Source organism: Xylocopa sonorina, chromosome 7, assembly GCF_050948175.1.
Source record: "Xylocopa sonorina isolate GNS202 chromosome 7, iyXylSono1_principal, whole genome shotgun sequence".
NCBI lineage: Eukaryota > Metazoa > Arthropoda > Insecta > Hymenoptera > Apidae > Xylocopa > Xylocopa sonorina.
The window spans coordinates 13,050,724-13,077,501 of record NC_135199.1 but is presented as its reverse complement, the minus strand read 5'-3'; the positions used below and the strand labels follow the sequence as shown (position 1 = coordinate 13,077,501).

At 46.2% G+C, this 26,778-nt stretch overlaps 4 protein-coding genes across 6 annotated transcripts in view; 2 read left to right on the top strand and 2 right to left on the bottom strand.

Annotated features, from left to right (window-relative positions):
* The window catches only part of LOC143425292 (uncharacterized), a 270,075-nt gene that overhangs the window by 27,747 nt on the left and 215,550 nt on the right, over nucleotides 1–26,778 (bottom strand). The gene's annotated exons all lie outside the window — the stretch shown is intronic.
* Nucleotides 1–26,778, top strand: part of Rpl27a (ribosomal protein L27A) — a 163,081-nt gene that overhangs the window by 31,435 nt on the left and 104,868 nt on the right. The window lies entirely within an intron of this gene.
* Nucleotides 1–26,778, top strand: part of U2a (small nuclear ribonucleoprotein polypeptide A'-like U2A) — a 161,219-nt gene that overhangs the window by 88,125 nt on the left and 46,316 nt on the right. The gene's annotated exons all lie outside the window — the stretch shown is intronic.
* On the bottom strand, nucleotides 1,140–26,778 carry LOC143425278 (very long chain fatty acid elongase AAEL008004). Of its 3 annotated transcripts, none has more exons than XM_076897965.1 (7): nucleotides 26,397–26,778; nucleotides 7,877–8,010; nucleotides 6,160–6,350; nucleotides 4,683–4,766; nucleotides 3,882–3,938; nucleotides 3,697–3,802; nucleotides 1,140–3,576 (listed from the first exon to the last, which is right to left on the bottom strand). In XM_076897965.1, the coding sequence occupies exons 2-7, from the start codon at nucleotides 7,932–7,934 to the stop codon at nucleotides 3,101–3,103; spliced, it is 972 nt and encodes a 323-aa protein (XP_076754080.1). In that variant the 5' UTR covers nucleotides 7,935–8,010; nucleotides 26,397–26,778; the 3' UTR covers nucleotides 1,140–3,100. The 3 variants fall into 3 exon arrangements, with proteins under 3 accessions (XP_076754080.1, XP_076754081.1, XP_076754079.1); XM_076897966.1 differs by lacking the exons at nucleotides 4,683–4,766; nucleotides 26,397–26,778 and adding exons at nucleotides 5,380–5,460; nucleotides 18,718–18,854; XM_076897964.1 differs by lacking the exon at nucleotides 26,397–26,778 and adding an exon at nucleotides 18,718–18,854.

Below are 26,778 nucleotides of genomic sequence, written 5' to 3'. Positions count from 1 at the left end.
TCCCTTTCCTCTTACGACAGTATAAAACTATCCTACCTATGTACAGGGTATACGAAACGTGCAAAGCGAACGAAACACAAGGTGGACATTTTATGCATACCAATTTTATCATCGTACTACCCGATCATGTCTGTGGTGCAAGTATGGAGATCGAATCTAAAGTTTAGGGAGCCCAAGGGTGTGAAGGTCGATAGATATCCATGCTATTTTAAAGTTCGGTTTCTATCATGAAATACCTTGCATAGGCCGCGAGTATTTTGTTTCTGTGTCAAGAAATTAATTGTATTTAATGACCATTTAACGTTCGAGGAGCACATAAAATTGGAAGTAACGCTCGTGAGATAGCAACTAATCAGTGACTCTTCATGGTAAAATTTAATTTCAAAGTCTACGTAAAGTTATTGTATTAATAGCTTTGTACAATTAATAATTAGCTTAACTGTTAATTCTACTTCATTCCTTCTGATGATAGTAGACTGACAACTGTCACGCATTCGAACCCCCATCCTCTTTCTCTCTATCTGTCTGCCGTTGGGTTTCGACATTTATTTTTATAACTTTTGATTTTTTATTTTTTTCAATAACAATTTCTTAGATATTTTATATTATGTTATCGTAAAAATAGCTTGAGCAAAAAGAAAAGAAAAGCAGCGTCATCTTTCATGCAGACACAAATGACCCTCCCTTGGGCTGATTTTCAATTCCAACATCTTGGGTTTCAGAAGCTTAATTGCTATAATATGTAGATTCCTTTGCGGTCGTACAAGGAATCGTTTCTCAGACATACGTATGAAAGTTTGAATATCCCCTTTCTAGAAAATATGAGCAGGTGTCGATATGAATGTTGTGTCATGCAAGTACGCGAGGCATGAAAAATTTGACAGTCAAAAAACATTGGTTTATGCGGTGTACACGAATGATCATATTGATCACATATCTCTCGTATTACGAACATTCGCTTAGAAAAATAGAAGTATCTGTTTAGATTAAATTTGTGCAGGATTCGTAAATTTGATCATTATGCTAAAAAATATAAAACGTTCGCAGATTTTCGCTATAGCTTTAACAACAATTTCAACAACGGTGATGTTGGTAAATTTGATCAACAATTTAACGCTGTAAAATCTCGCGAATTATAGTACAAAAACAAACAAAAAAAAAATAAAAAAAACCGGCAAAAAACCCCTTGATTACTAGTTCAGCATGTTAGACGGTGCGTTCTGAGTTGAAACCTTAATGTCTAGATCACAAGCGGTACGACGAAGGAGCTTGGTAATCGCAACTTTTGACCGTCGTTGAACGTGTTACAGGACGAAACACGATCTTTTGCATTTGTTGGCGGGTCTTCGACGACAGATGATCGCGCGCATCGTTGAGCTTCGTCTGATCATCGTGCGTAATAGTCAGAACATCGTAGATATTAAGGCACATCAGTTTGATCGCAAGGCACGGATGACGCCGTTCTCTTTGTCCATTCACGGATTGAACGTTCGGTAGATGAAAATGCGAGTTTCCTTTGCTTTGCGCGGCCTCGCGATGCCTATAATATATAGTCGGCATAAAAACCAATCAGTGAAAAATCTTAAGTATACAATTTCGATTAGTAGTCGATCCTATAGTTTAAACGATTAGTTTTGTACACGTTTCTCAATTTGTAATTCCGTTACGTTTTTCCTTTATTTTCTTTTTTCCCCCTAATCTTTTCTTTTTTCCCCCAGTTCCAACTGAATGGCTTTTGAGTCGAACATATTGAATAGGTGATGTATTTTATGTACAATGCTGAATATGGTACGCTGTGCGTACAACTGCCGAGCACGCGTATGCGATGTGGCTTTAAAAATTTAGTACGTATGCCTATACACAAAATGATGAATATTTAAAAGCGAGTCAATATGTTCCACAACATATGACTCAAATCATACAGTTTACCGTTTATAATTTAAAATTGTAGACGGTTCATAAAAATATGCATTGCATCGAATATCTTTTCATTTCTGCGCTGGGTTTGCGACTAAATATTCGTGAGATTGAGTTCTATGCACAGACACGAATTTAAGCCCGGTTACCGCCGCGTTTACGTAACTGTGAAACTTGGTATGGAAGCGTGCGGACCGTATTCTATAGGTCGAACTTAATTAAGGCTACGGGTTTCAGAATAGCTAATGGAAAACGTAAATGTTTTTTTTTTCTGATAACTGGGACATTTTGTCTAAAATGCAAAAGAGATCTTCCCCGAATTACATAAGACAACGGTCGGTGGCATTGTTACGTAATTCGATCCAAGACTCACCGTTAACGCCGTTATATAATTCCTTGTTTTTATATAATGTTTGAGCCGCGCACAAACCGACGACAGTAAAAACATTTTGCGGGTTCCTATTTCGCATTGGCGTATTTGAAAATTATATAAATCGAAAAAATGCCGGCTAACAGACAATAGCCACTTTAATGAAAAGGTAGAAGAAACCAAACTGCCCGTGCTTAAGGATACGAGAGTCGTTTTTAGCCGTAGACTCGAAGGCGTATTGCGGAAGGACCAGAATTTCACTTGACCACGGTCGATAAAAAACAATTATTGCTCGATTATTCTGCGCTTTGTGTATCAAGGTATAACTACGTATTACCAGACGGTATATTCGTTGTTCGCGTATCATTTCCCATCCAAAAGGGGAGGGAGATGATTTGACGACGAGTTTTATCTTGTGCTAACCGTGGCAGGAGTACGTACAACGAACTGAACAAGTATCATGAATAAACCGCGATGTCAGGGATCTTGAGTCGCAACACATCCGGATGTACCTCTGTACGTTGCTACGTCCTATATATGTATGTATACAAACACGTATATGTATCGTATCACTCTCTTTCTCTCTTCCCCCCTCTCTCCCTCTCTCTTTCTTTCGTCTTCCTACCTTCTTTCACGAATACACGTTAACGTGGTCGCAATACGAAGTAATTTTGTACTCAATGTTTCCTTCATTGGATCTTGGAGGATCGTTGGATCAGAAATAACGAAGGAACGAAGTCGGGATCGCGACTCGTGGGATCGATGGTGAAAGATGTGATGAATTGATGATGGCTACGACGTAGCGCGGTCAGGTCACTCGGTCGTTGTGTACGATTTTCGAAGATTGAGCTCCGACGCAGCTAAGCTGTCGCCTTTCACGTAATAATCGGCCGCGTCCCTCCTTCCCGACGAGATGCCAACCGCTCCGTTCGTTACAGCGCCGTTCGCCTGATGATTCTGTTCGTGATCCTTTTTCACGCCGTTCGCCACGGCTCTTTTCTTCTTCTGCTGGTAGCTCTGCTGGTAAAATTCGTTGAACAAGAAGTAGAACATGACTGCGTGCGACCCGATCCACCAGACGAATGCCTTCGGGTAGTTGCACTCGATGAATAGAAGCTGGAACGCGTGGATCATCACTGCGACGAATTGGACCATTTGTAACAAGGTCAGGTATTTCTTCCACCATAGGTACGGTTGCATCTTTGGTCCCAGGGCGGCCAGTAGATAGTACATGTACATCACGATGTGAACGAACGTGTTCAACAGCCCGAAGAAAGTGGAGTGTCCGCCTGGAAAAGAAGATGGTAGACTGACCAATGGATAGAAATGAAAGCTCTGTCCTTTTTTCTTTACAAAGTAAAAGAATGCGTGTTACCTACAATGTACATCTATAATATTGTTTAGCTTACCAGGCGTGAATTTAACGCCGAACCATACCGACATTGGCATGCAACCATGGTGAATAACGTGCAACGTCGACACGTGATCGTTCTTCTTCCTCAGTACGAAGAAGATCTACAAAAGCGATAGAGAATATCAACGAGTCGTCGATGCGGTTCCGATACAGTTATCGTTTTCATCTACGATCACTCACCGTGTCTATGAATTCCGTGAATTTGGAGATGTAATACCACCAAGAAGCGTGCACCATCTGCGCTTTGCAAAATATCGATCAGAATTCATTTCGTTAACATCGCCCACTAAACGCAGAATGTGATAGAAAATGCAAATCTTCGGAGGTAGACCGTTTTTAGATTGCCAATCTCCGCGACGAGGAGAGAAATAAATACATGCATGTAGTAAATAATTAAATCCTCGAATGATTTGCATTTGATGGATTTGCGTCTGTGTACAGTCGTAAATGTTTATTATAGTAATACATCCTTCCGTGTAACTTTGCTGGTGGTTATAAACAAAAATTACAAGTTGCAACTAATGTATTGTAATTGTCGTTGTGTATGTGATGTCTGTTTAGAGTTTCTTATCTTTTTTTTTTACTTTCTACTCGTAAGCTGTTAAATAGTATTAATTGCGTAAAGCGGCTGTTCTGAAATATTAGCTTTTTAAATTAATTACAGTATCTTCAAATACTACCGAGTACTTAGTGGCGTGTGCAAGTAGAGGTAATGTTGTTACGTTTGAAGAGTTTGTGCGATAAATTGTACTACTGCAAGGCGAGATAACGATGCAGATGGAAGATAATCTATCGTTCGAACAGCGAAAGGAGAACGTTAGAAAATGTAGCGAGTTTGAAGTAAACTTTGGAAATTTTACATTTGCGATTTGTTTTAGTTAAAATGCTACTCTGCCATATCATTGGCAACTGGTGTGATGTGTGTAAAGGTGTGTTCATTTTAGTTGGAGTGTAACGTTGTTAATGGGGAATATCACCCACCCTTAACACTTGGGGTCGTTCGCTGTAGTCTACGGGTTGGCACCTTAGAGAATATTCGCCAGTCAGCCATCCGGACATCCCTATCTGCAACCACAACCGCCCATAGGCCATTTTCCGCTGAATGAAAGGTATAAATAAACGAAAGAGAAAGAAATGGAAGGGGAAAAAGTGCATATTCCGAGAGGGAAACCAGTTCTGGTAATTAATGCTCAAGTAATAACTGAACTCGTACGTGTGTTAATCAAGGTATAACAAGAACGCGTCTCCACTAAAATTCTTACCTATTCCATGAAAAGTTCAATTACTTTCGATCAGGGCTACTTCTTTTGGCAACCACGGCGTCATTGTCGGTTTTAGCGGAAGAAAAGTTTGTGCATGCATTTCGAGGTTGAACGAGAATAAATAAACTGGACAAGGATAACACATTCAAGTATAGAAAAGGAAAAGAAGCCAGAAGCGTTTTTCCTTTGTCGCAGGCGGTTTCTACTCCTTGGCTGATTACCTTCAAAGCATAAGACAATCCGCATCCTAGCATATTTCTAAACTCATGTTGTTCCATGTTGAACAGTCCAATGTTTGTTCGTACGTATACGCGTGGAAAAATCGTGGAACGATACAATAATTTGGTACAGGTTGAGTTCCGTCTCATTGAAATAGCGGTCCATCCATCTGAAGAATAACAAACAACAGAACTTACCCTCAACGCAGTTGGAGAGTTGCTATAGTCCACTGGCTGACAACGGAAACTATACTGGCCCCACCATCCGCCCATCAGGCACTGTTTTTTTTTCCCAAAATTCATCATTTATATTACGTATTCCTCTGCATTAGTCGGAAACATTGTTGCTCGAGTTCGAAACGCGTTTACCCGAAAATCGCATGTGGTAATCTTGTTGTTCTTATTATCATTCGCCATTGTGAAAATATTCCGTTTATTTTCGACCGTTCGGAGGTCGTTAAAACCTCATCGTCGTCCGAGGTACCTTTCGGACGAAACGAGTTTCCCGATGGAACGTTAACAAATCGTTTTATTCCACGCGGTCTCGAGCGGCGCAACCCTCTGCAGGAGTCGGAGTGTGCGTATTGGAAAAAGGATCACGTAAGCGTTTATAGGCTCGGTCGCGTATCGCAAATACTAATCAAGCAACGCCATTGATACCTGGTTAGACGCGATTTCGAACTCGATGACTCGGCCGGACGTTCGATGATATTCGCAGAAGTCATTATCCATACAAGAGAAGCGTACGTCCAGCTTTATGGTTCCTAGGTCTAGGATACCCGGTGACATTCCGTTTCTACGTGCTAACGGTGAATGCGACTTTGAACTCATGCATGCGACAACAAACATATATTCTGGGATCTGTCGGGTCGTTCGGAGAACGCGTACTTGAACGGAACAGTAGCGTGTGCACGGTGTAGAAGGGAGGAAGGAAGAATAAAAAGTACCAGCGATACGCGATAGAAATAGGAAGGTTACCTCGTAGAAGAGCCACGCGGAGAATATCATTTGGCACGTATTATAAACTATCAGAGCGTTCTTCAGTTGAAACGGTTTCCTGTTCTCCATTAACTTCGGTCCTAGGACTTTGACGATGTACACGTAGCTCAGGCAGATGAACAGAGTGGGGAACGGCGAACCGATCATGAACCAGTTCGTTGTCCTCTTATCTGCAAGAAGAAACGAAGAGATCAAATATCGACAAAATCTGTACGAAGTTCGTGGATTAAATCGGAATTCAGTTGCGCGTGGTCGAGATTCGATTGCTGGTTGACGGGACACAGCCGATAGATATCTACAGCGGTGGTAAAAGTGTAACAACCTCAACCTTGAAATTTCTTTACGCGGACTACCTTCTTCGCCCTTCTCCTTGACGTTCATCGAACTTCAGATAAACCAGTTGTAGAATCGCGTTTAATTAATCTGTCCTTTACCAGATTTAATGACCGGTTGACCTTGGCGAGGTCTCATCGCGTTTCCTTTCGAGACTTTTTATCGTGGAAAAAAGACGACATCGGGATGGAAAGTGAAACGTCACTCAGCGACGAATGTCTAAGAATACAATTTCGTACTTGCGCGGACACGCGCATGGGGAGGCTTTGAAAATCTTCCTCGAAACCCTGGACTACTCCCCTCGGGGCTACGTGAAATAAATAATTCATTTTCGATGCAGCGGTAGCTATGACGTTTGCCTTAACCGCAACGAATATCAGCTCGCGCCGCTCATCGAAATCACCGTTTCCATGCTTCCCCGTTCGTGACTACGAGAATTCCAGTAGAACGGGATTGAGGATTGCGTGGATCGCTCGCTGGTAAATACGGACATTCTACAGTATTTTCCAAAATGTCTACAGGAAATAAAGGATTGGAATTTTAAAACGACTTCGTCGTTTCGAAGGTTCAACAGACGTTGTCTGCGTGTCGAGGATCGACGTTTTGGCATTCTGGAACTCTGTCACTTTAGTCCTTGTCCTGGATCTTCTTCTTCGAGCAAAGGGTTTTTTATAAACAGTAGATCCATCGGTCAGTTTTTCTTTCTTGTTCGCAAAACATTTCCAACTACTTGTTCTTTACGACACTCATAAATCTTTTTATTGCTTTAATTATGCCTTATGAACAGTGTTCAGTTTCTGATGTTACCGATTGGAATCGGTTTTCTTGCACCTATTCCTATCGAGTTATTTAAAACGATTCAAATCATTTTTGCATAATTAACGTTATACTGACGTCAATTATGAGTTGCGAGTCATTTATTTTCATTTATTTTAAGGTCATTATTGTATAAACAACGCAGTTCCGTGATTAATATGTATCATGATTGTTATTAATCGAACGCAAAAATAACTGGAAAAATAACCGGAAACTCGTAACAATGTATTTATCAAATAACGGACTTTGTTTTTAAGCTTTTATCAAAATTCATGAATTGGAACAATGTTTCCGATGATCAATTACACAGTCGATTCTGTCGTTTTCATTTAAATTCACGTCTACCAAGTCGACCACGAATTTCGATCAGTTGCAAATTAGTACTCGGAACAAATAAGAAAGGAAGAAATAGGATAAAGAACAAACAAGAAAGAGGACGAAAACGACTCAATCTTTCCAGTTAACGATACTTTAGTCATCGTTCGACGAACGGTTTCATAACGCTTAAAGTTCGCCCGGAAGATTGAGAAGATCGTTGAAAGCTTACCTGCATTTTTATCAAGTATTTCGTGGAGCCTGTCTACGTACTGCATTACAATCGACATGTTTGTTGCTTTTCGTCCTTGCTCGGGCAACCTTTGCGAAATATTTTCCTGACGTTGAAATCAACAGTCCAAATTCCTGCAAGGAAAAATAAAAATCGTAAGGGTCATTAACGGAATACCGGTTATCCCGTCCGGCAAGGATGAAGGTCAACCTTGAGAGCGAGCTGAGAGAGAAGAACAGGAAGGAAAAGGGAAACCTGGTCGGGTTGCAAGTTTTTTTAACCTACGGTACAAAACAATAAAAATTATTTTTACGGTAAGCAAACGATATATACGTAAGCGTTGGAATTCTCGATGGAAAGGCGAAAGAACGTCGTTGATTCGAGGCTGACGGCAAAGTCGAAGGCAACAGGACGCAACCGACGTCGTTCAAGGAAAAACGAAGTTCGCGATTTCGTCGTAGAATCCGATGGAAGCGAGCGTCCCGCGAATACGCGTAGAGCACTCGGTTCCCGGGCAAGTTCTTTTGTTCGACGCGTGAACGAGGGCGTATTACTTAACATCGTGGCCGATGCGCGCGGAGGTTGACCGGTCGGTTACATAAATGTCGCCGATTTGTGTAATGATTTTCGGCGTTGAATTAGAAGCGATTTCGCGGCCGGCTGAGATCGGGCCCGCGATCCAAAATTCACTGGCGCGCTCTCGCTTACGAAAGTGGTCGCATAATATTTTTTTCATGGATCACAGGCCACGTTCGGGACGACGGTCTCGCGCAACTCACGGACACGGCCTTGAACCACTACGTCCGCCGCCACCTGCCTCGGCTAAGTGGCTCCCGTCGATGCCGATCGATCGGATTTCACTCGCGATCCGAGCTGAGGACAATTCATCGCGACTCTCTTGCCGAGATCGTTCCCGAGGAACCTTGGTAACGACGTCTTTATTGACGTTCCTCGGTTCTCAGAACGATTGCCTCTCAGCCGCGGATCCGAGGGACGCGGAAGGAGAACGGTGTTAGGGCATAATTGTTTATTTTTATGCCGTGAGTACCGTTGATGATTAATTACGTCCCTGAAACCCGGTGGCCGGCAGCGTGTCTATAATACGCGCGTACTTACGCGTCCACCTCGCGTTGGCCTCTGTGCCTACGGACGGTTTGGTAACCCGTTGGATTTCGCTTTCAATACAACTCGGTTGCCGAGAGAATTCTCGTCAAGGCCAATCGAGACACGGGCCTGAATGGGTGCTGTCATTTTATCACGGGCTAGCCGGTCAACGGATTTGTATACGGAGCTTCGACGATCGCCTTGGGGAATTCGGATAGATATCGGCTACGAGCGCGGAGCGCGCACTTCCCAGAGTTTCGCGTAACACGAACCAGATGTCACGATCGCATCCTCTGTTTGAAGTAGTTATTAGTAGGTAAGATCATTTAATTTGTTCGAATTTCACAGCTCGCGGCTACCTAGAATCGTTTACGTAATCATCGTCCGCGGTCAGTCAAAAGTCGGCGATGTTCTCGACTTGGAATCGGTCGGGTAAATCCCCGGCTGCTCTAACATCCGCGCGAGACATCATCCATGTGAAAATGGCATTATCCGCGCTAAACAGCGTGGCAAATATCGTCCAGCCGCGACAGAGGAGGCGTTAACGAAAAATCTGGTTATCGCGATCGAATCGGATCGCTGTCGAGGGGTAGGAACGATTTTCGTGCCAAGTAGGATGAACAGTGGCCGGCGGGTGGACTCGCGTTGACTCCGCGATGGATCGCGATCGCGATCGTCTCGTTCGCTTGCAAAACGAAAAGTCGAAAACGCGTCGAGCAAGCGAAATACCTGAGGAATATGTTGCGAAAACTGTATACATTATAATGGGCCGGGCGCAGAAAACGGGCCGCAGACAACGGGGCTCGTCGGTGGCACGGTGTGTCTGTCTCTGCGCGTTACGTTACGCAAGGAATCGCCTGCTCGTGCCCGCGCTCGAAGCTGTGTCTCGACGCTGGAATCGTCATTAACGATAGGATGAACAAACCACTGACCTCAATATCTGCGCCGGCTAAATGTTTCGATTCGCTCTGGCAACAACCGCAACAAGCGGCGCGCACCGTTGCAAATTAATGCACCAAGGTGACTCCGATCGCCGATTTACATATACTGGAAGGGAAGACGCTTGACCAATTTTATTCTTCTGCCTTACTTTTAACGCGCATCGATCCTCGCGGAAGCAAACTGGTCGACGATGTCGTCCGTGTTGAGAAAATTCTCGATTTTCTTTTTACCCTGTTCGTGGTCTCATTCCGTAACGACCGGCTCGGTGTTAAACGAGAAAACGCTCGCATTGCCATGGTGGATATCTGATTTGCCGATAAAAAGTATCGCGACTGTTTACGTCTACGTTTATTCCGTCTACGGTGACCGATAGGAACGGTGATTTCCTGCTGCCACGGAACGGAAACCGTACGAACCGTTCGAGTTGCTGTTACAATCGGAGAGCACCGATAACGAAACGGGGAATAAAAAGATTTTCGACAGCATCGTGGAATCACGTCGCAGAAACGATGATCGATGTGGCGTAGCCATTGTGACATCGTTACACAATTACGCGTGACCTGTCATACCGGACTATTAATTGCTGGAAAGTGCTAGGCTTCGTCAAGGTTGAGAAGAAGGTGGTAGATAAACGAAATGAAAAGCCGTTCGTTCGACAACGTAGAACGAATAAATCGAGAGGAACTCGATTCCGTTTATTTCGCGATGTCGAGTCGCGCGAATTCCCCGAGAGATGCTCGACGAAGACGCCTTCGACGATCAGGACGGTTTTACCGGTCCTCTCTCGATCTCCCTTGGAATTCTGTCGTACCTTGGTTCTCGAACGTTAACAATACCTTATCTACCACCTCTACTTTTGTCCTAGATCACCACGTGAGATATTCATCGACGTTATGAAAACTTGAAGAAGCGAGCAACGGAACGTTACGACGTTGCTTTACGTGGAATCAATACAACTGGCTCGGCTATTTGCTGTGATGAGAATCTTAATCATTCAAAGGGGATTTATTGCGGTCGGAAATGAGACTTGGTATCGGCGAGCGATCCTTGCCAGGAACCGGGTGAATTGTACCAGCCGGTGGCTACGAAACTGCAGCAGCCGTTCCTAGTAAAGAAGACGAATTTGAAGAATCACCGTGCACGTGGTTGCGTAACGCGAAACGGGGTCCATTTGCAATTCGAATGAGAAACGAGCAGATGGCAAAAACTGAAGTGTTTTCCCATCGTGCGTTAATAATTGCTGTTTTTTGTACTTTATACGTATGTCATAATGAACATCGAGGGCCGTGGAATCCCATTCGGAGTTTAAAAATGATCGTGGCCAGGAAAATTTTACGAAGGACGAGCGGCCCGATTGGCTCGCGTATCTACGCCTCGCTACCGACTGGCTTTCACGTTCGATCTCGGTTTCTAACCAAAAACCGACGGATCCGCGGTTTCCGAGAAGTTTTCGCGTTCGCTATGAGATCACTGCTCGTACCTCCCAGTGACACAATCGGTATTTATACCGTCAAGTAATCCACAACGCGACATATAGATAATCATATTGCACACGTGATTGCAGGGCGGTCGCTGAAATGACGGGAGCCTCGCGGTCGACCGTCCAACGTTTTTTTAAACGCGCTCGACGCAACTTCCACCTTACTATCTCTGGCAACTTCCTTTTTTATTCGTACGCCTACAGCCGTGCCGTTATCTCCGCTTCGAACGTATCGAGGAGGCTCGATTACGTCCGCGCCGAGTTATTAAATCGAATACCGAACCGAAGGGGACGTGAATCATCGTATGATCGAGTAAATAAAAAAAAAACGCCTCCTCCGTCGCGCGGGATAAATGCGAGACGCGGACGTAAGAGCGTACGAGGCACGTCTTCATTGCCACGATAGCGGGAGAGTTCGTTCAGATTGTATGATAGCCGCTATATCTTTATTTAACTGAAACCGCAGCCAGCGAGTCTATTTGCGCCCGGAGATATCTAAATATACTGCCACTTGCTCGCGACTTAACGGAATGAGGGAAGTACCATTGAAACGGAACGTCTTGCGTTCAGATCGATGCTGCTTATCGTATACCCTAAATCGCGATTGCGCTCGTAGCTACCAAGTTTTCGCTTTCGCATCGACGGATTTAATAACTCCAGATCACAGAACGATCGAGAAAAGTGCGTTGCAACGTTGACCCGAATCGAAGTGAATTCCACGCACCGTTTGAAAAGAGGCATAGATATTTCGCGTGTCTAGTGGAATTCCAGCTTAACCGGTTCTAACGCGCACACCTGTGACGCGCAAGGTCCGGTCGACGAATGGGCCGGCGCGTTGAAATTCGCGGGTGCTCTGTACGCTGTGTACGAATACCGTTTTAATACCTTCTGCGCACGGCGAACGTTTTGCAACGATTACGAGGACGCGAGTCAAAACGTAGTGCGAACCGACGTTACACTTCGCCCGCGGCACGGGTTCTGCGTCTTCGATGAAGATGGCAAGGTAAACAAAAGTTTGCGAAACGGCGGAGCGTAGGTGCGATATAATCGAGAGCGTCCGGGGAGGAGGTGGAACGGAGGGTTTCGAGGTAAGGAGAACTGGATCGGCGCGCTCGCGTGTCGATCGCCGCGGCGGGAAAGTCGAAGGCGCGTGGCACGGTGACCGCGCGGTGGCACGGCGAGCCGGCATGAAAGTGCAAGTGTAACTAAGATACTAGAAGCGACGCAACCAGCCGGTGCACTTAAGTAATACGCGGGGTGCGCTTGAGTAACGAAAGATGGAAAGACGCGAGAAAACCAGCCGGGCGAAAGGAGAGAAAAGGGGAGAGGTGGTGCTGGCCGCGATCGAGGGGCCCCGAGAGAGAGGAGGGCGCCAGGAGAAATGAGCAAGCGGGGGCATGCCTCGTTGTTGACGCTGCTAGGCCGCGAGAAATTGCGGCCGCGTACTCGCGGAGAAAAGTGGAGGACGTGCTTTCCAGCCGGTTATCGTATCTTACGAGGTGTACTCCTTCGGTTATGTCACTCCGTTTTCAGCTGTTCGGTCTCGCCCATCGAGGCCGCGTACCTTTTGCGCTCGAATCGGTACCGCGCTTTCGGTAGCGTCTACCTGCTACGGACACCTCGAGGACGCGTTCATCTTAATTAAACACAGGCTGAATGGAACGCTGGCTCCTCGAGTTCCATCGTAAACGACCGCGAGCGCGTCGCGATGTACCAAGAGATTCGACTCGGTTGCTGTTTACACGAGATTTCAGAGATTCGAGCATCGAGACGAGCGAAAATGTCAATTGAACTGGGACAATGGCTGATTTCGAACGGTGTTTTCTTTTCGTCTCGATGAACAGTCGAAACGTCCATTCACTTTTCTCTTTCTCTCGACGCGCTGTCGGCTAAAGGTCAGCCCAACTAGCGGCCGGATTATTAAATTCTTCGTTCGGCTGGTTAATTTACGACGAGGAGTGTCGCGAGCGTCGAGAAAGAAAAGAAGAAAGTCCTAACAAAGAGAGAACTGTCTTGTTAGCGAGAAACGAGAATCACGTTTTTCCAGTCACCATCGAACAACAGTCGCCCAGTGTCTCGTCTTTGGGTTCGTTCGCGGGCATCAAATCGGTAGCTGAAAGGGGCATTCGGAAATTCGCTGGAATCTCGTACGAGTATGTGCCGGTTCCTCGATCGCAGGCACGCGTACGCGTAACAAAATCGCGGCACGTGAAATCGAGGAACGAGATCGTGTCGAGGTCGTGACAGTTTCTGTATTCAGAACGTTAATTAGACACGTAATTTTGTCGTACGCGGAAAGAAAAAGAACAAGTCGAGTCATTGGCAAATGCCTCCGGTGTTCGTTTCACGGCACGAATTCAAACGCGAAACGATCATCGCTAGCGTCAGTCGATGCACCATAAGAATCGCGCGTACCGCTTTCCAAATCAAACGCCATCGTTCGAACGACACGGAGGACGACGGATCGAGCCATCGTTTTAGATTAGATACTATTAATCGAATCGACTATGACCTTCCACAAGTATTACTATCAATAAGCAATTTCAAGCGTTGCGATTGCGATTCGCGCGTTAATTTCACCTTCGATGGATCGTAGGAACGAATGATGTTCGTAAAAGGCTCGAACGGATCGAAGACGCTGCTCGACCGGATATGCCGGACGAAGGAAAACGTACACAGCAGCTTTATTACGCGCAACGTGCGCGAGCTTACGTCCCCAGGGTATACGACAACGACTAAAATAATAATTTACATGCTGCGTTTACTTTGCTATTAATTTCGTTTGCTTCGTACGACTGACCGTTAGCCATGAAACTTTGCATAAAGTGGACGTTAGAAACTCGTTGCACGCGGTCGCGAATTGATCTTCCCGATACTCGCGATGTGCGAAATTGCAACCGGTCGGTGCAGCGAGACGCTTCGCGTTGAGCGTTTTTTTTTTCAACAATACACACAATATTAACTGTCCGAGCGTCTTGAAGAGTGACATCATTGTTTCTTCGTCAACAACGGATCGTTTGCGGACGTCTTTATGATCGCAACGATGAAAATATTTTACGACGGCTGCTGAAATTCCAACGATATCGCGCGGGAATTACCAGCGGAGGCACGTCCAATTTCGTCCGTTACGTGACACGTTCCACCACCGGCTTGGAATTCGCGAACGCCAAAGTTCAATTGAATAATTTGTACAGATACGCGAAAACACGTGGTTCTGATGTATTACCATCGTTAACGTCGCATTACGACCAAGTATCGGATGTCTTTTTTTTCTTTTAAATATCATTTGAATCTACTTAAGCCTGTGTCAGAAGTTCAAACAATAGAATAAATTTTCTCATTGCCTTGATTAGTTAGCAGGGTCAGTTATTGTTGGTTACAAATTCGTTGTCTATATTTTATAATTAGTCAAGGACCGGAATTTTGCGTACTTTCTAAATCCACAAAAAAAAAGTCCTTCGCCAAGGCTCAGACGTCGTCCGTCCCATAAATCCTGGCCGTATCCTTCGGAAGGAAGACTACTTTCACTCTAGAGAACCATTCTAAATGGCCATTGTCGACGCATCGCAAATTACCGGATACCAACGGAGGCCGAACTTCTTTTGCGTAATCGCCACCGACGGTGGCTCGTAACAATAACGTCCTCGCGTATTCTGATAATCGCTCGATCGAATACAAATTGCTTTCCTCGTTGTTTCACTTGGCGCGGACAGAAATGATTGGGACTCGTTGAGGAGTCTATTCAAATTCGAAGATCTTGGACGAGAAGAAGGCTGCGTAAAGAAGCAAGTACGCGTAGGTACGCGGCCGTTTCTCGCGAGTCATCTTCTCGAGTCGCTTCCGGAATTTCACCGCGAAAGGGGGGACCGTGAATCGGCGATCGAATTGTTTCCCATCGGGATCGAGCCGTCTCGTATCCTATCGATTTGCCCGCGGCTACGACAAGCGCAGGGAAAGTGCATAGCTGCATCGAGTCGCGAGTTGTCGGAGAGCAGCTGTAGCGTCTTAATGGCACCGCATGGCGGAGACGTTGGCTAGAAGAAGGAGGGAGGCCCGAGAGAATCCTCTTGCGTAACGATCGTATTTAAAAGTCCTTTCTTTGAGCACGACGGTGGCGAACAAACAGAGAACAGACGGATGAGATTGCTCGATCGTTCTCGTCCGTTCGGGACTTAAGAAGACAAACATATTTTATCGACACGCGAGGCGTAAACGTAATAATTAGCGTAATAACTGGATTCCTCTGGGCCTATATCGGGCTAGAAAAATGATTAACAATCCGCGGCGGGAAGCTTAAAAAGCCGGCGGAGAGAAAGCAGAACTCGTTTCGGTCTGTTTCAGAAAATTTGCCGGGTGTCGCAACGTCCTCTCACGTAATAGCCGAGCAGATAGGTTACCGCGCGATTGCCAGAGCACGCATAAGCGAGCGTGTATCGAGCGATACCGGAGGAGTCGTCGATCTTTCGTTTCGGTGATCGCGCCCGTTCTCGATCGCTGAACGATATCGCAATATTCTACACGTTCGTCTAGACCTGCTCAGTTGCTTCACCAGCTCGAGAAGAGACGCGAGGGACTTTGAAACGGTAGTTCGGGTATAACGTTTCCACGTTACGTCACGGTGTTCAGCGTGTGCGATATCGATCAGATCGGCACGCGTGCCGCTAAAAACCGGGTAGAAAAATATCGATAATGATCTATCCAGCGAGATGAATCGAATGACTGCGTCGATGCTCTTTCGACTTGAACAGGCCCCACTGGATAAACGCGAACCCGCAGGTAGCAGCGGCTGGCCTGTATTCGATTTTTAACCAGTCGTTTCGAATTCACCGCGAACCGCCAGGCGGTCGAAAACTTCCGTATCGTCTGTGTTCAAGGTCCACAAACAGCGGAGGTCGGTTACTTATTGTTAATGCCGTAAATCATTCTACACACGAGGCTGGTTTGCGCGGAGAAACAGCGGAGTATTAATTTATTGGGCGTATCATGAATATACATAAGGGATTAAGGAGTAATTACGGTCTAGACGGTGTTTTAAATACAGCCTCGCGTTATCATTTGTTCCAGTGGGATCGGAATCAAGGTAATAAGAAAGTTTTTCATTAAAATTACCGATTAAAACGCGAAGCGATTACGTAAGTAGGTGTAGCGTGTGGCGAAGTGTTCATGCATAGACAAGGAGGATCCATACATTAGTTCTTATCGCGTTTCAAACTCCGCACTCCGCGTACGATAAGACTATTCCCAGAAACGGTTCGTCCCGTTCTTTTAACGGAAAATCATAATGGAATTAGAGCGGGATCTGTGACGATCGATAGAGGGAAATAATCCTGGTGGAAGAAGCAGCCGCGCGAGGATGGGAAGCGGTGTTGAGAGGATGTACTTGTAATCTTAACGATTTAGGCAATTTAAAATGATCACGTCGACGCTCGGGAATCGCGGACACGTTTCTGAATCGTTTCGTTTTTTTTTTCTTTTTTCAGGAAGTCCGCTGATCTCGGTCGTACCAGATACAGCGAAGGGCAAGCACGTTTCGTGGATCGAATCGGCGATTAGACGGATCCAAGATTCGCTTCTTCCGGCTGTGAATCTTCCCGGTTAACGATCGGCCGCGATTTAATATGCATCTCGGATCGTCCATCGAATCGGAGGAATACGAAAAGTATTCTTTGTTTTTGAATCGTTAACCTGCGCGATGTACGAGCGCATGCAATGTCGCGCAGGTTGGAACTTATACTAATGAACGATAATTTATACGCCTAATTAAAAATAATTTATAATCCAATGTAGGCCCGCCACACTCTGACCCTGGTTCGTGTGCACGTTTCACATTAGTGTACGTCGATTTGAAAACGAAATTAATGCACGCGCAACGCGAAGAATGGAAAATATTGTCGTGGGAGTGATACATGATTAAATAACCGTCTAATCTCCTCTAGATTATTTCTATCGCTATGCATTGTACGTTTAATCAAATAAATTACATTTAAGTAACTTCTTCGACAATTTTTCTTTATCGCGCGATGAGTTAGATAACTGACCTCTAAATCGAACGAAATTATTGTACGAGACATTAAAGATTCAAGGAGAACGTAATTATTGACTTTCTAGATAATTAATCGACGATAAAGAAAAAAAGAAAATGATAGTTTTAAAGAAGAGATCAAGGATACGATCTTTGTGACATTCTCCCGTTACTAGATAATCAACAATCACGAGTTACGAACATTTACATATCGGAATAAAGAGACAAGGAAAAAAATTTACTGCTAATCCATGCATTACGCTTTGTTACAATGTTCGCTCTTTAAACAGGTTCGCGCTTCCGACGCAATCGAAGGAAATAAATCTGCCAGTCTGTCGCCCAATTATACAAAACGCAACGTTATTGCCACAATGTCTACAAACGTGAGCTCACATTTTCGAGCAGTCTCGCGCGGCTAAACCGCGCAGCCCCGATGGAGTAAAAAGCGACTCGGTTGTGACATTTTTCAACCGTTCGCCAACGAAAAAGTACGCACGTATTCCCTTACCAACCGATACGGCCGGACTCGACATTTTGCCACATTCGAAAGTGTTTCGACGTAGGCGAAGACCACCTAACAGCCAGACACGAGCACCACCGCAAGCCTTTTAAATAAGCGAGACGCGATCGAGTAGAACGTGTATCGAAGTCGAATCGGTTGCTCGCGCGCGGTGATTCACCGCCTGGGCCAAGCGACGCGCGAGACACAGCGGTCGCAGGGAAAACGTTTCGATAATCGCGAGGATCTGCCCTCGTAATCGGCCGGCGAGCGCAAAATTACCAAACCAGCCAATTATACAATATTTATCTCGAGTAGCAATTACGCGGGGCTATGTTCAACGTAAATACGCACCGTACCGATACCGTTCAAAGATAACGGAAGGCGCGCACCTATCTGCACGTGTATACGTTCCTTCTTTTTCCGTTCCGCGGAATTATATCTGGCCCGTTATCGCGTTGCCAGATAGAGCTCGCGTTCGATAGTTTACAGCTGGCCAGCGTGCGTTTCCAGTCGCTCTGTGTACCGAGCAATTTGTAACGTAACGTCAGTCGGTTGTAGGAGCGCGCACCAGCGACGCGTCCGACATTTTTCTAGTTCCCGCCACGGTGCACGAGCGAATTGTGTAACGTGGAACGCGTTCGCGTAAAAAACCTCGGTTCGCGTAGGTCGTAAAAAATCGTATCGTCCGATTCGAATCGAAGCGGCGACGGTGTGCACGGAATCGTTACGTCAGAAGGAAAAAGAACCGCATCCGCGGTCTAGGCGCAACGTTTTACTTTCAGCTTACTTACCGAACGAATCGAGCGACTACAGGACAGTAACAGCCGTCCCACGTAATCGTCTCACGACAACGATCGAACACACACTCTGTACTTCCCGTTCGCGATGCTGCCGATCGCCGGGATCGTCCTCCCGTCTTTCCCGTTCTTCTCTATCACCGTGTCTCGTCTCGTCTCGTCGAAAATTTCCCTTCGTCTCGCGTGAACCAACACGGTGTATCGCAGCAGAGGAACCGAACGAGCACCGGTTTTTGCTCGGCACGACGGGTCGACGATGATTCGCGACGACTTATCAATCGGTCACAGGGAACTCTGGCTCGGTTTTCTCGTGCGGTCCCGCCAGATCTGAACGGAACGACGAACGTGAAATACACGACGAAAGAGGGGTGTTCTGGAAGGGGAAGGGGGGGGGGGGGGGGAGTGAAAACAAAACGAAAGAAACGAGAAAAATGAAAGGTAAAAGAAAAAGGGGGATCGAGGTTAGAACCGCGATTACGAGACTACGATTTATACTCGTACCGAACGTAGTCGCCACCGCCGTGCCAAGTTACGGACTGACGTGGTTACGCCGGTGGATTGCTTTTAACAGAGCCGCCATATTGGTACCGCATCCCTTCTTCTAACTTCTACGATCCTTCGGCACTCGCACGCGATACCTGCTGCGTTCATGGGCAACGTTCATCGCCCGCCTCTTCCCGCTTATCCTTCTGTTTTTTATTCCCTTCCTTCCCATTATTTCACTCGCGGATTTTACGATACGAGGTCTGTAACGAAAATCTCGCACGCGCCGACCCTCAATTTTTTCGCTATCCTTTGATCCATTCTTTCTCCACGCGCCCGGTGCTCTTTTTTTAACATTCTTAATGACGAGCGGAAAGTTACGCCTATTTACAAGTGCGGATTTCGATGAACGCCATTCGACTCATTCCTTATAATTTTTATCGTAAAGTTTGCGCAGCCTCGTGCACACTTAATCAGTGGCTACTTTCGTGTTAATGTTTTCGAGCTCGATGCATACTCCAAAGATGATAACGCGCTGGTTTCCGACCAGCGAATGTTTATATCTGTTTGTCATTTGTTTGCGTCTAATTCTGTTCTCCACTGAAGGAAGATTTAACTTTTGTTCGTTGCAACTGGAACGAGATTCTTTCTGCAATGTTTCCAGCGCAGTTGTGGTATTTATACAATCGAGAAACTGTGTTATACCGTTCAAAGTGAACGCTTGAATCGAAGAAAAATCTATTAGACGGTGATGCATACGCATACATTACCCGACTTTTAATACCAGAAAAACATTTCGAAGTCTCGCAATGTATCGCGTGGATGATAAAAAAGTTGAGCTGTAACCGGTGAAGGTGACAAATTTATGGGCGTAAATGAACGTTACGTCAATCAAAAAAGTTAATGGAACGTGCTATCGCGATGGACCGGTGATTGGCGGTAGTACGAATTATCACTATTTTTAACAATCATGATGTCACGTTCGACAAAAAGAAAAATGCATAGATACCTGTCTGGGAAACGTGGCGTTGAATAACACAAAACATACATCTATAATCGTAATCGTTAAGCCGTACTTGACGCAAGTTCAAACCTTTGCCGTGTTTAGCTAGTGATGAAGAAGTTGAATACATAAACGTAGAATTCGCTTGGTTGACGTGACTAGCGTCGAGCGAGGATAGACTGGTTCGCGAATACGTAATTGAAAATGTTCGGCTGGAGGATGTTTCGGTGGCACAAAAGGCAGATCGGTAGGTGCGCGCGATCTCCGTTGAACCCCGTTGGAAATACAAATAAGTTCATCTCCGTTCGAGCCGCGTCTATTAAAATTTTCGTCGCTATGTAAACTCCGCTCGTGCCACTTAAAATTCGTGCCCAGAGCCACGACGATTTGACGAATCTGCTGTTTGCCCGTTTCTATTATTCCGATTCGTAGCTCGTCCTGCGGGAACTTTCGTCACTGACTGCGTTCCGGTTCGCGCGAAATTACGACATTTTCGAGCACAAATCGAATCGGTCTCGATATTCGATCGAATGTGTTGTCAATGCGCGGTTACATCATTCCCGTTACCGTAACGCGCGGAACAACAAATCGAATTTGCTTGCGAATTAATTCGATGGATTTAAACGAGAACCTATGGTATTTGCAGTTGCACGATATTAAGGAGCATCGATGAAGGAAGGGGCAAAATTTTGCTACATTCGATCCTGCGTTTCCTACGAATGAACATTTCCTGTCGTCGAACGCGTCGCAGGTATTTTCTAGAACCAACGCGAGGTTCCATGCTCTCGCGACTAGAACAGCTGACTAGGAACGCGTATCGCGTTTAATTTCAGCAACAATATTTTCGCCTCGTTTCGTATATAGAAAGTAAAAACGTAACGATTCGCGCGTCCACTTTCCTGGCCACTCTACGCCGTGACTCGTAAGTTCTGCGACCTGTTATGGGCCACGATTTTTCTTCGAGCAACATACCTATCTAATTACGTATATACGCGCAAGAAATGCCCGTTCGGTGCATGCGTACGCGCGTTACGATCGCCGGGATCACAGATCGGTATTGTATCTCGATCACACGGAAACGGAATATCTCGTTAATGCGCGCCTCTCGCATTCGAGACAACGTTGGTAAAAATTTGTTTGCATTTTTCTTCATCCTAGGTGATTTTCCTTAGCGTTTTATACATTCCGCGAATGACACTGAAAAAGCCGCATGAATTAAAATACGAAATATGCGTTAGATCAATCGATGTATATTTTACTACTGATTACCACTTAATGCAACGAGATCTGCACGTTTACGTAAATATTAAAAAAAAAATGACCGCCAGTTCAATACTTATTATACATTCTTCTTAATCATCGCAGTTAATTTATTGCCAGACGTTGCTCGATCGATCTTATTATTTCGAGATTGAAACTGTAAAACTCTCTTCCCTTCGTTCGACCTTTTTCTAAAGAATCGCTCGATTTCCATTCTCTCGCTGGTAAAAGAATTCGTGGTTCAGGACGTTGGAACGCGATGGGTACGCGTTCGGTTAGCTTCGAAGCGAGTTCGACGGTGAAATATACATACCCCTTTGGCGCGCACGCTCGAGTTCACCGCGGATGACGAATCGACGGTTTTTCCTCGCGCGCACGTAAAGAAAGAGGATCGCGTCTCGATCGGCCAGGGTAGAAGGCCCGCGAAGTTTTGTCGGATCGCCAAATCCAGGCGGGCACCGCGCGGTCTTTCGCAACCAGCGAAACGTTTTTGGACGGTGACGCGATTTCATCGCCGTTTACATCACTCTTGCCGCGAACGTGCCACCCGAGGATTGTTTGGACGGGCAAAGATCAATGAATCCGGCCGATCGATCGATCGATCGATCGACCCTTGAACGCGATCTTCCGCGCGTTATTCGTGTCGTCGAACCTAGCCGCTTTCGTGTAGAAACGGGCGACCTTCCTCCCGCTGAACTCTCGAACGAAATGTTTCGACCAAAGTTGGAAGTACAGTTCGAAAGAGAAACACGAATATTCGTCCCCCGTGCTGTTCGTTGGGATTACGTAGCAGTCGATCGTGGAACGATCTATATGAACCTCGAGAAGCGTATCCTCTAGCAGAGATTGCGACAGAACGAAGGTTGGGATTGGCTGGACGATCGAGTGTTTGCATAAAACAGGAGCGGTGCCGATCGGCTGCGGTGAGTTCAAGGTTGCGGAGGATCCTCGAAACGCGTAGATCGGATCCTTAACTCGCCGCGTCACGACTAATGACTTGTTAAAACATAGCGTCTGGCCATATTCAAATTCGAAGCAGATCGTAGTAACCGTGCACGCGTACACGTGTGGGCAGGCGAGTCAGTGTCTTTGAACTTTCATCTGACCTTCCTCTCGCCGCTGACTCTTCCTGATCGAAGAATTATGGACCCGTTGGTCAACTGTTTTCAATCTGCTCGAGGAGGATCAAAATCGAGATTCTTCTAATCCCCGTCCCTCCTCGTTTCGGTTGAAATAAATTCCTATTTGCCGTTTTTCCTCGTAGGATTGTGCCGTGACTGTGATCACGGCAAACATAACACGATTTACGAATACATTTGTCGCGCGTGAAGAAAAACTTATTACTAAATAGAAGTATCATTGTTGAAAAGTCGCGAAGCACGCGTGTACAACCGTCGTTTTAATGATAATTGCAGAGTATACACACTTTGCACATCCTTGCAGATTAAGTGTACCTGTTGTCGGAGGCAATGACGCGTTTCCACGCTTGAATAGTAATTAGCCAATCGAGACGGCTTCTTAATGTCGTACGATTTCATAGGCAAATAAATAGATGGAAAAGTGTATAGAGAATAGCGGACTTTTCTAAAAGTGGCTGTGGTTAAGCAGTTGGAACGGTATCCACGGAATAGAAGTGTTTTGAAGGAAAGTGAAATCCGAGAAACGTGTCGATAGTCACGGATGGTAGGTGTAATAGGCACGTTTTCGACCTGAAATTTATTGTACCTACCTACGACAACGTTCAATCGCGTCGACTTTCTTATTCGCAATCGAACCGAGGTCGCCTGCTGTTCGTGAAAAGAGCCCAGAAAGGCTGGACGATCAGAGGATTACAGTGTACGTAGACTCGAACCTTTCGATACTAACGGAATGAAATGTACTAAAAACGGAAGTCTGTGCCGAATGGGAAAGATTTCGAGCATGGTGCTCGAGCAGTGATTCCGTCGTTAACTCCATCGTGCCGTAGGTTCGCACGCTTTTATCGCGGATGTTGCGCAATTTCATTTAACGGCGTTGCGTGAAACGCGAGCAAGAAAGCTACTCGTTCGTTGATACCTATTAAGCGTGGAACGTAAATTTTTTGATCGTTCCACGGACGCAAACGAACAGAGTCGAGTATCGCGCGTTTGGCGCGCGAGAGAATAAATAATCGACGGTGCGAAGCGGTTTTAATTATCGATACGAGACGCGACCGTGTATCGCGATAAGAACCATCGAATATTAAACGTAGATTACCCGCGAATTTGCCAGCAATCGAATATTGAACGTCAGCTAATTCCCTCGTAGGCGTAACGCGTAACTTGACGACTACCCGTTAATCAATTTCAACAGCTTACTAATTAAAGGCCGCGAATAATAAAGTGATCGGAGGTGAACCGTTTGGCGGTCGCACGGAAACGCGTGATCGATTGACGAGGAGGACCGCGTAAAAGGATACAGACGCGCGTTTAAAAATTGTCGGATGGTGTTTTCGTCGCGGCAGTGGCCAGTGAATGGTTGTTGCACGCGGAGCAATTGCCTGCCCGTGGAAGAATTCAACCGGAGTTCTCGTGTTTTCCACATGGCACACGACCCAATTTGTCGATCTTACGTAAGCGGCAACATTGAGTCATTCATGCTCAGCTGATCGCAATACGCCGCGCGCTCCCCCCGATAAACACCCGTTAACCGGTGGATTTCGGTGCGCAGAAACGTAAAGACCTCTCTCGCGAGTCGAGCTCGAGACGGCCCCTCGACCGACTGCCATTCTATCCTGAACTCGAGAAGACAAAGCGGCTTCGATTCTGTCGATCGACCGATAACGGAGGACCCGGTACACAAAGAATTTGGCCTTGGCCTACTGTACCATCGTGTTCGGGACACGAACGGATCGCCGTCAGAGAAAAGTCGAGCGTGAGCGTCGGACGAGTCCGTTGCACAACGGCGGAGACGTGCCCACGGTGTTCCTCCCCGGGCTTTAATGGGGCGATTCGTACCGTTTGTGAATCGTGATTAATGCGATTCGGTATGCTCGACATTGTGTCCCGTTTCTCAGCCGTCCGATGGATCGCGCCTCGAGGCCTCCTGACCTACATTATTTTTCGCAACCCGGCCCACCATCGCCTCCCTCCACGTTTACCGGGACGCGGGAACAACCGAGATCCGCGAATCAATCCGCATAGCCATCCGTAGACCGTTCGTACCACGGCTCCGTTCGTGGACAAGGTCCATCGAAGGATCAGAGAATTCCTACGACCAAGCAAACACGTTCGCGACGCTCGTTTTTTGGTCCCTCCAACTTTCTCTAGCTAATCGTTCCTCGAAGGTTACGTCGTAAATCGAACCGAAGGCCGAAACCATGAACTTTTCCGGCTCGTGGTTCAATCAAAATCAGGAAATATAAGCCTGGATGATATTTCGTGTACGGGCGGAAGTACCATTTAAACGGTCAGAGAAGATCTTCGAGGGGCGTTCGCGTGTACAACGCGATCGTAACTTGAAAAATAACGATCCAGCGTTCTTTTCTAGCCCAACGTCTCGATTACGTGGAAAGCAGCGTTCGCGCAGGGCCACGAAGAGGTATTTCTCATCGAGCGGACTATCGAAGCCTGCGACCCATGCCACCGGAGAAAGTTTCGACGTCGACGGGAATTAAAGTCGTCGTCGAAGTGATCGTTTTTCGTCTGTGCGAGCACGCCCCTTGGCCACTACGATTTCCCATTGAAACAGCCGATTACGCCTACTTACGCGAGCACAATTGGGTAAATTCTTCGAATTTGAAAAGCATCCGCTTTCTCGTTTGATTTTTGTCTAATCGAGTGTAGAAAGATGAAGGTACGATATTTCGGATAAGATACGATTCGATGGCCGTGAGATTCCGCCTTTCTATCCTAGTTGCGATTCGAGCGATCCCTTCCGGTGGAAAAAGTAACGCGAAAAAAGAAGAAATTCAAGTGACTCTCTGATTGCGGAGAAATATCTGCAGGTATAAAATGATAAAGAGTTCGCAATAATTTTTTAAATATAGTCTATCTACGCGAGTTTCTCCGTTTCGATACTCAACGAGCACTTCCGTGCGAGATTCTAAAGGGGTTTTATCAATGGCTCCGATGTTACGAGCGCTCGAGAGCCAGTTAAATCTCGCGACCGCCACCTGTTCGTAAACAAAATTACGCGACTCAGTTTAGAATGAACGTGCCGGTGGTATTCCGTGCCACTTTCGGTTTTATAAATGTCGAAACGTCCTCTATTGTCACGAAATTGGTCAATACCGTTCTACTCTTTATCGACTTTCCCCCTTTCGATTTTCCTGAGGATTTACGACAGACACGCGCGCGAGGCGATGCCGTCAAGTTCCGATGTTTCTCGCAACGATCTCGCCAGTTCTAGTAAATGCTCGTTTGTTTCGTAATGGGTGCACGCGTGATTTTTCGAATCTATGTCGAATGCTTATCGCGTGTTCTCGATATCTCAATCGCCAAGGTACAATTACAACAGGTATAGAATGCGCGATTAAAATGCATAAACGAACCGTGGAAAAAGTGAGTAACGACTTAAAACGGGCTCGAATATTTTATCTCCTCTCAGGATCGCGAACGATTATCTCGCGCAAAATTTCCTTCGCACTCTCGACAGATAGAGAAACAACGTACACGCACGCACGCGCACAGACACGCGCGAATCATTTTTTCTGTGATGAAATCATACAATATTACACACGTCGATACGTAGTTTGCGAAGACGCGTAGGCACGACGGAGCGCGTGTGCCTAAACGATTTGAACCGCTTTGGCGAGATCGTCTAAATAGTTGCCTAAACGAAGGTGCCTCGGACCTGTGCGCCGAGCTTCTGCGCAGCATCGATTCCGCCAGACACGAGCACGCCTAGATCATGGTGCCTCGAACGCCGGTATATCGAATGATCAGCTGATCGAAGGAATGTTACTCACTGGTAGCGTGCAGGACTAACAGCACCAGACGCAGGCTTTCTCACTTGTTGCGCCGCTCGAACCTCTCCTGTCCCTTTAATCCCGGCTGCTTCCGGTTTCTTCCTTCCTTCCGTGCACCTCGATGGAAGCCGCAGTTGCCCAAACGAACGGTGTGCCACGCCGACCGGACTTTCGATAGATCCGGTTAAAAATATATACAGGGCGGGGCTCGTCGGAGATGCTCGAGGTTGCTCGACGGTTCTTCCACCTTCTGACGTTACACGTTACTCTCTCGGGCTGTCTGTTCACGGCTGCACGATATCATCGTCCGCATGCCGTGAAATCGTCGCGTACCTTCCTCGTGTGTCCGTCACGTCCCACGGTGCACTATGCGTTTCGCCGT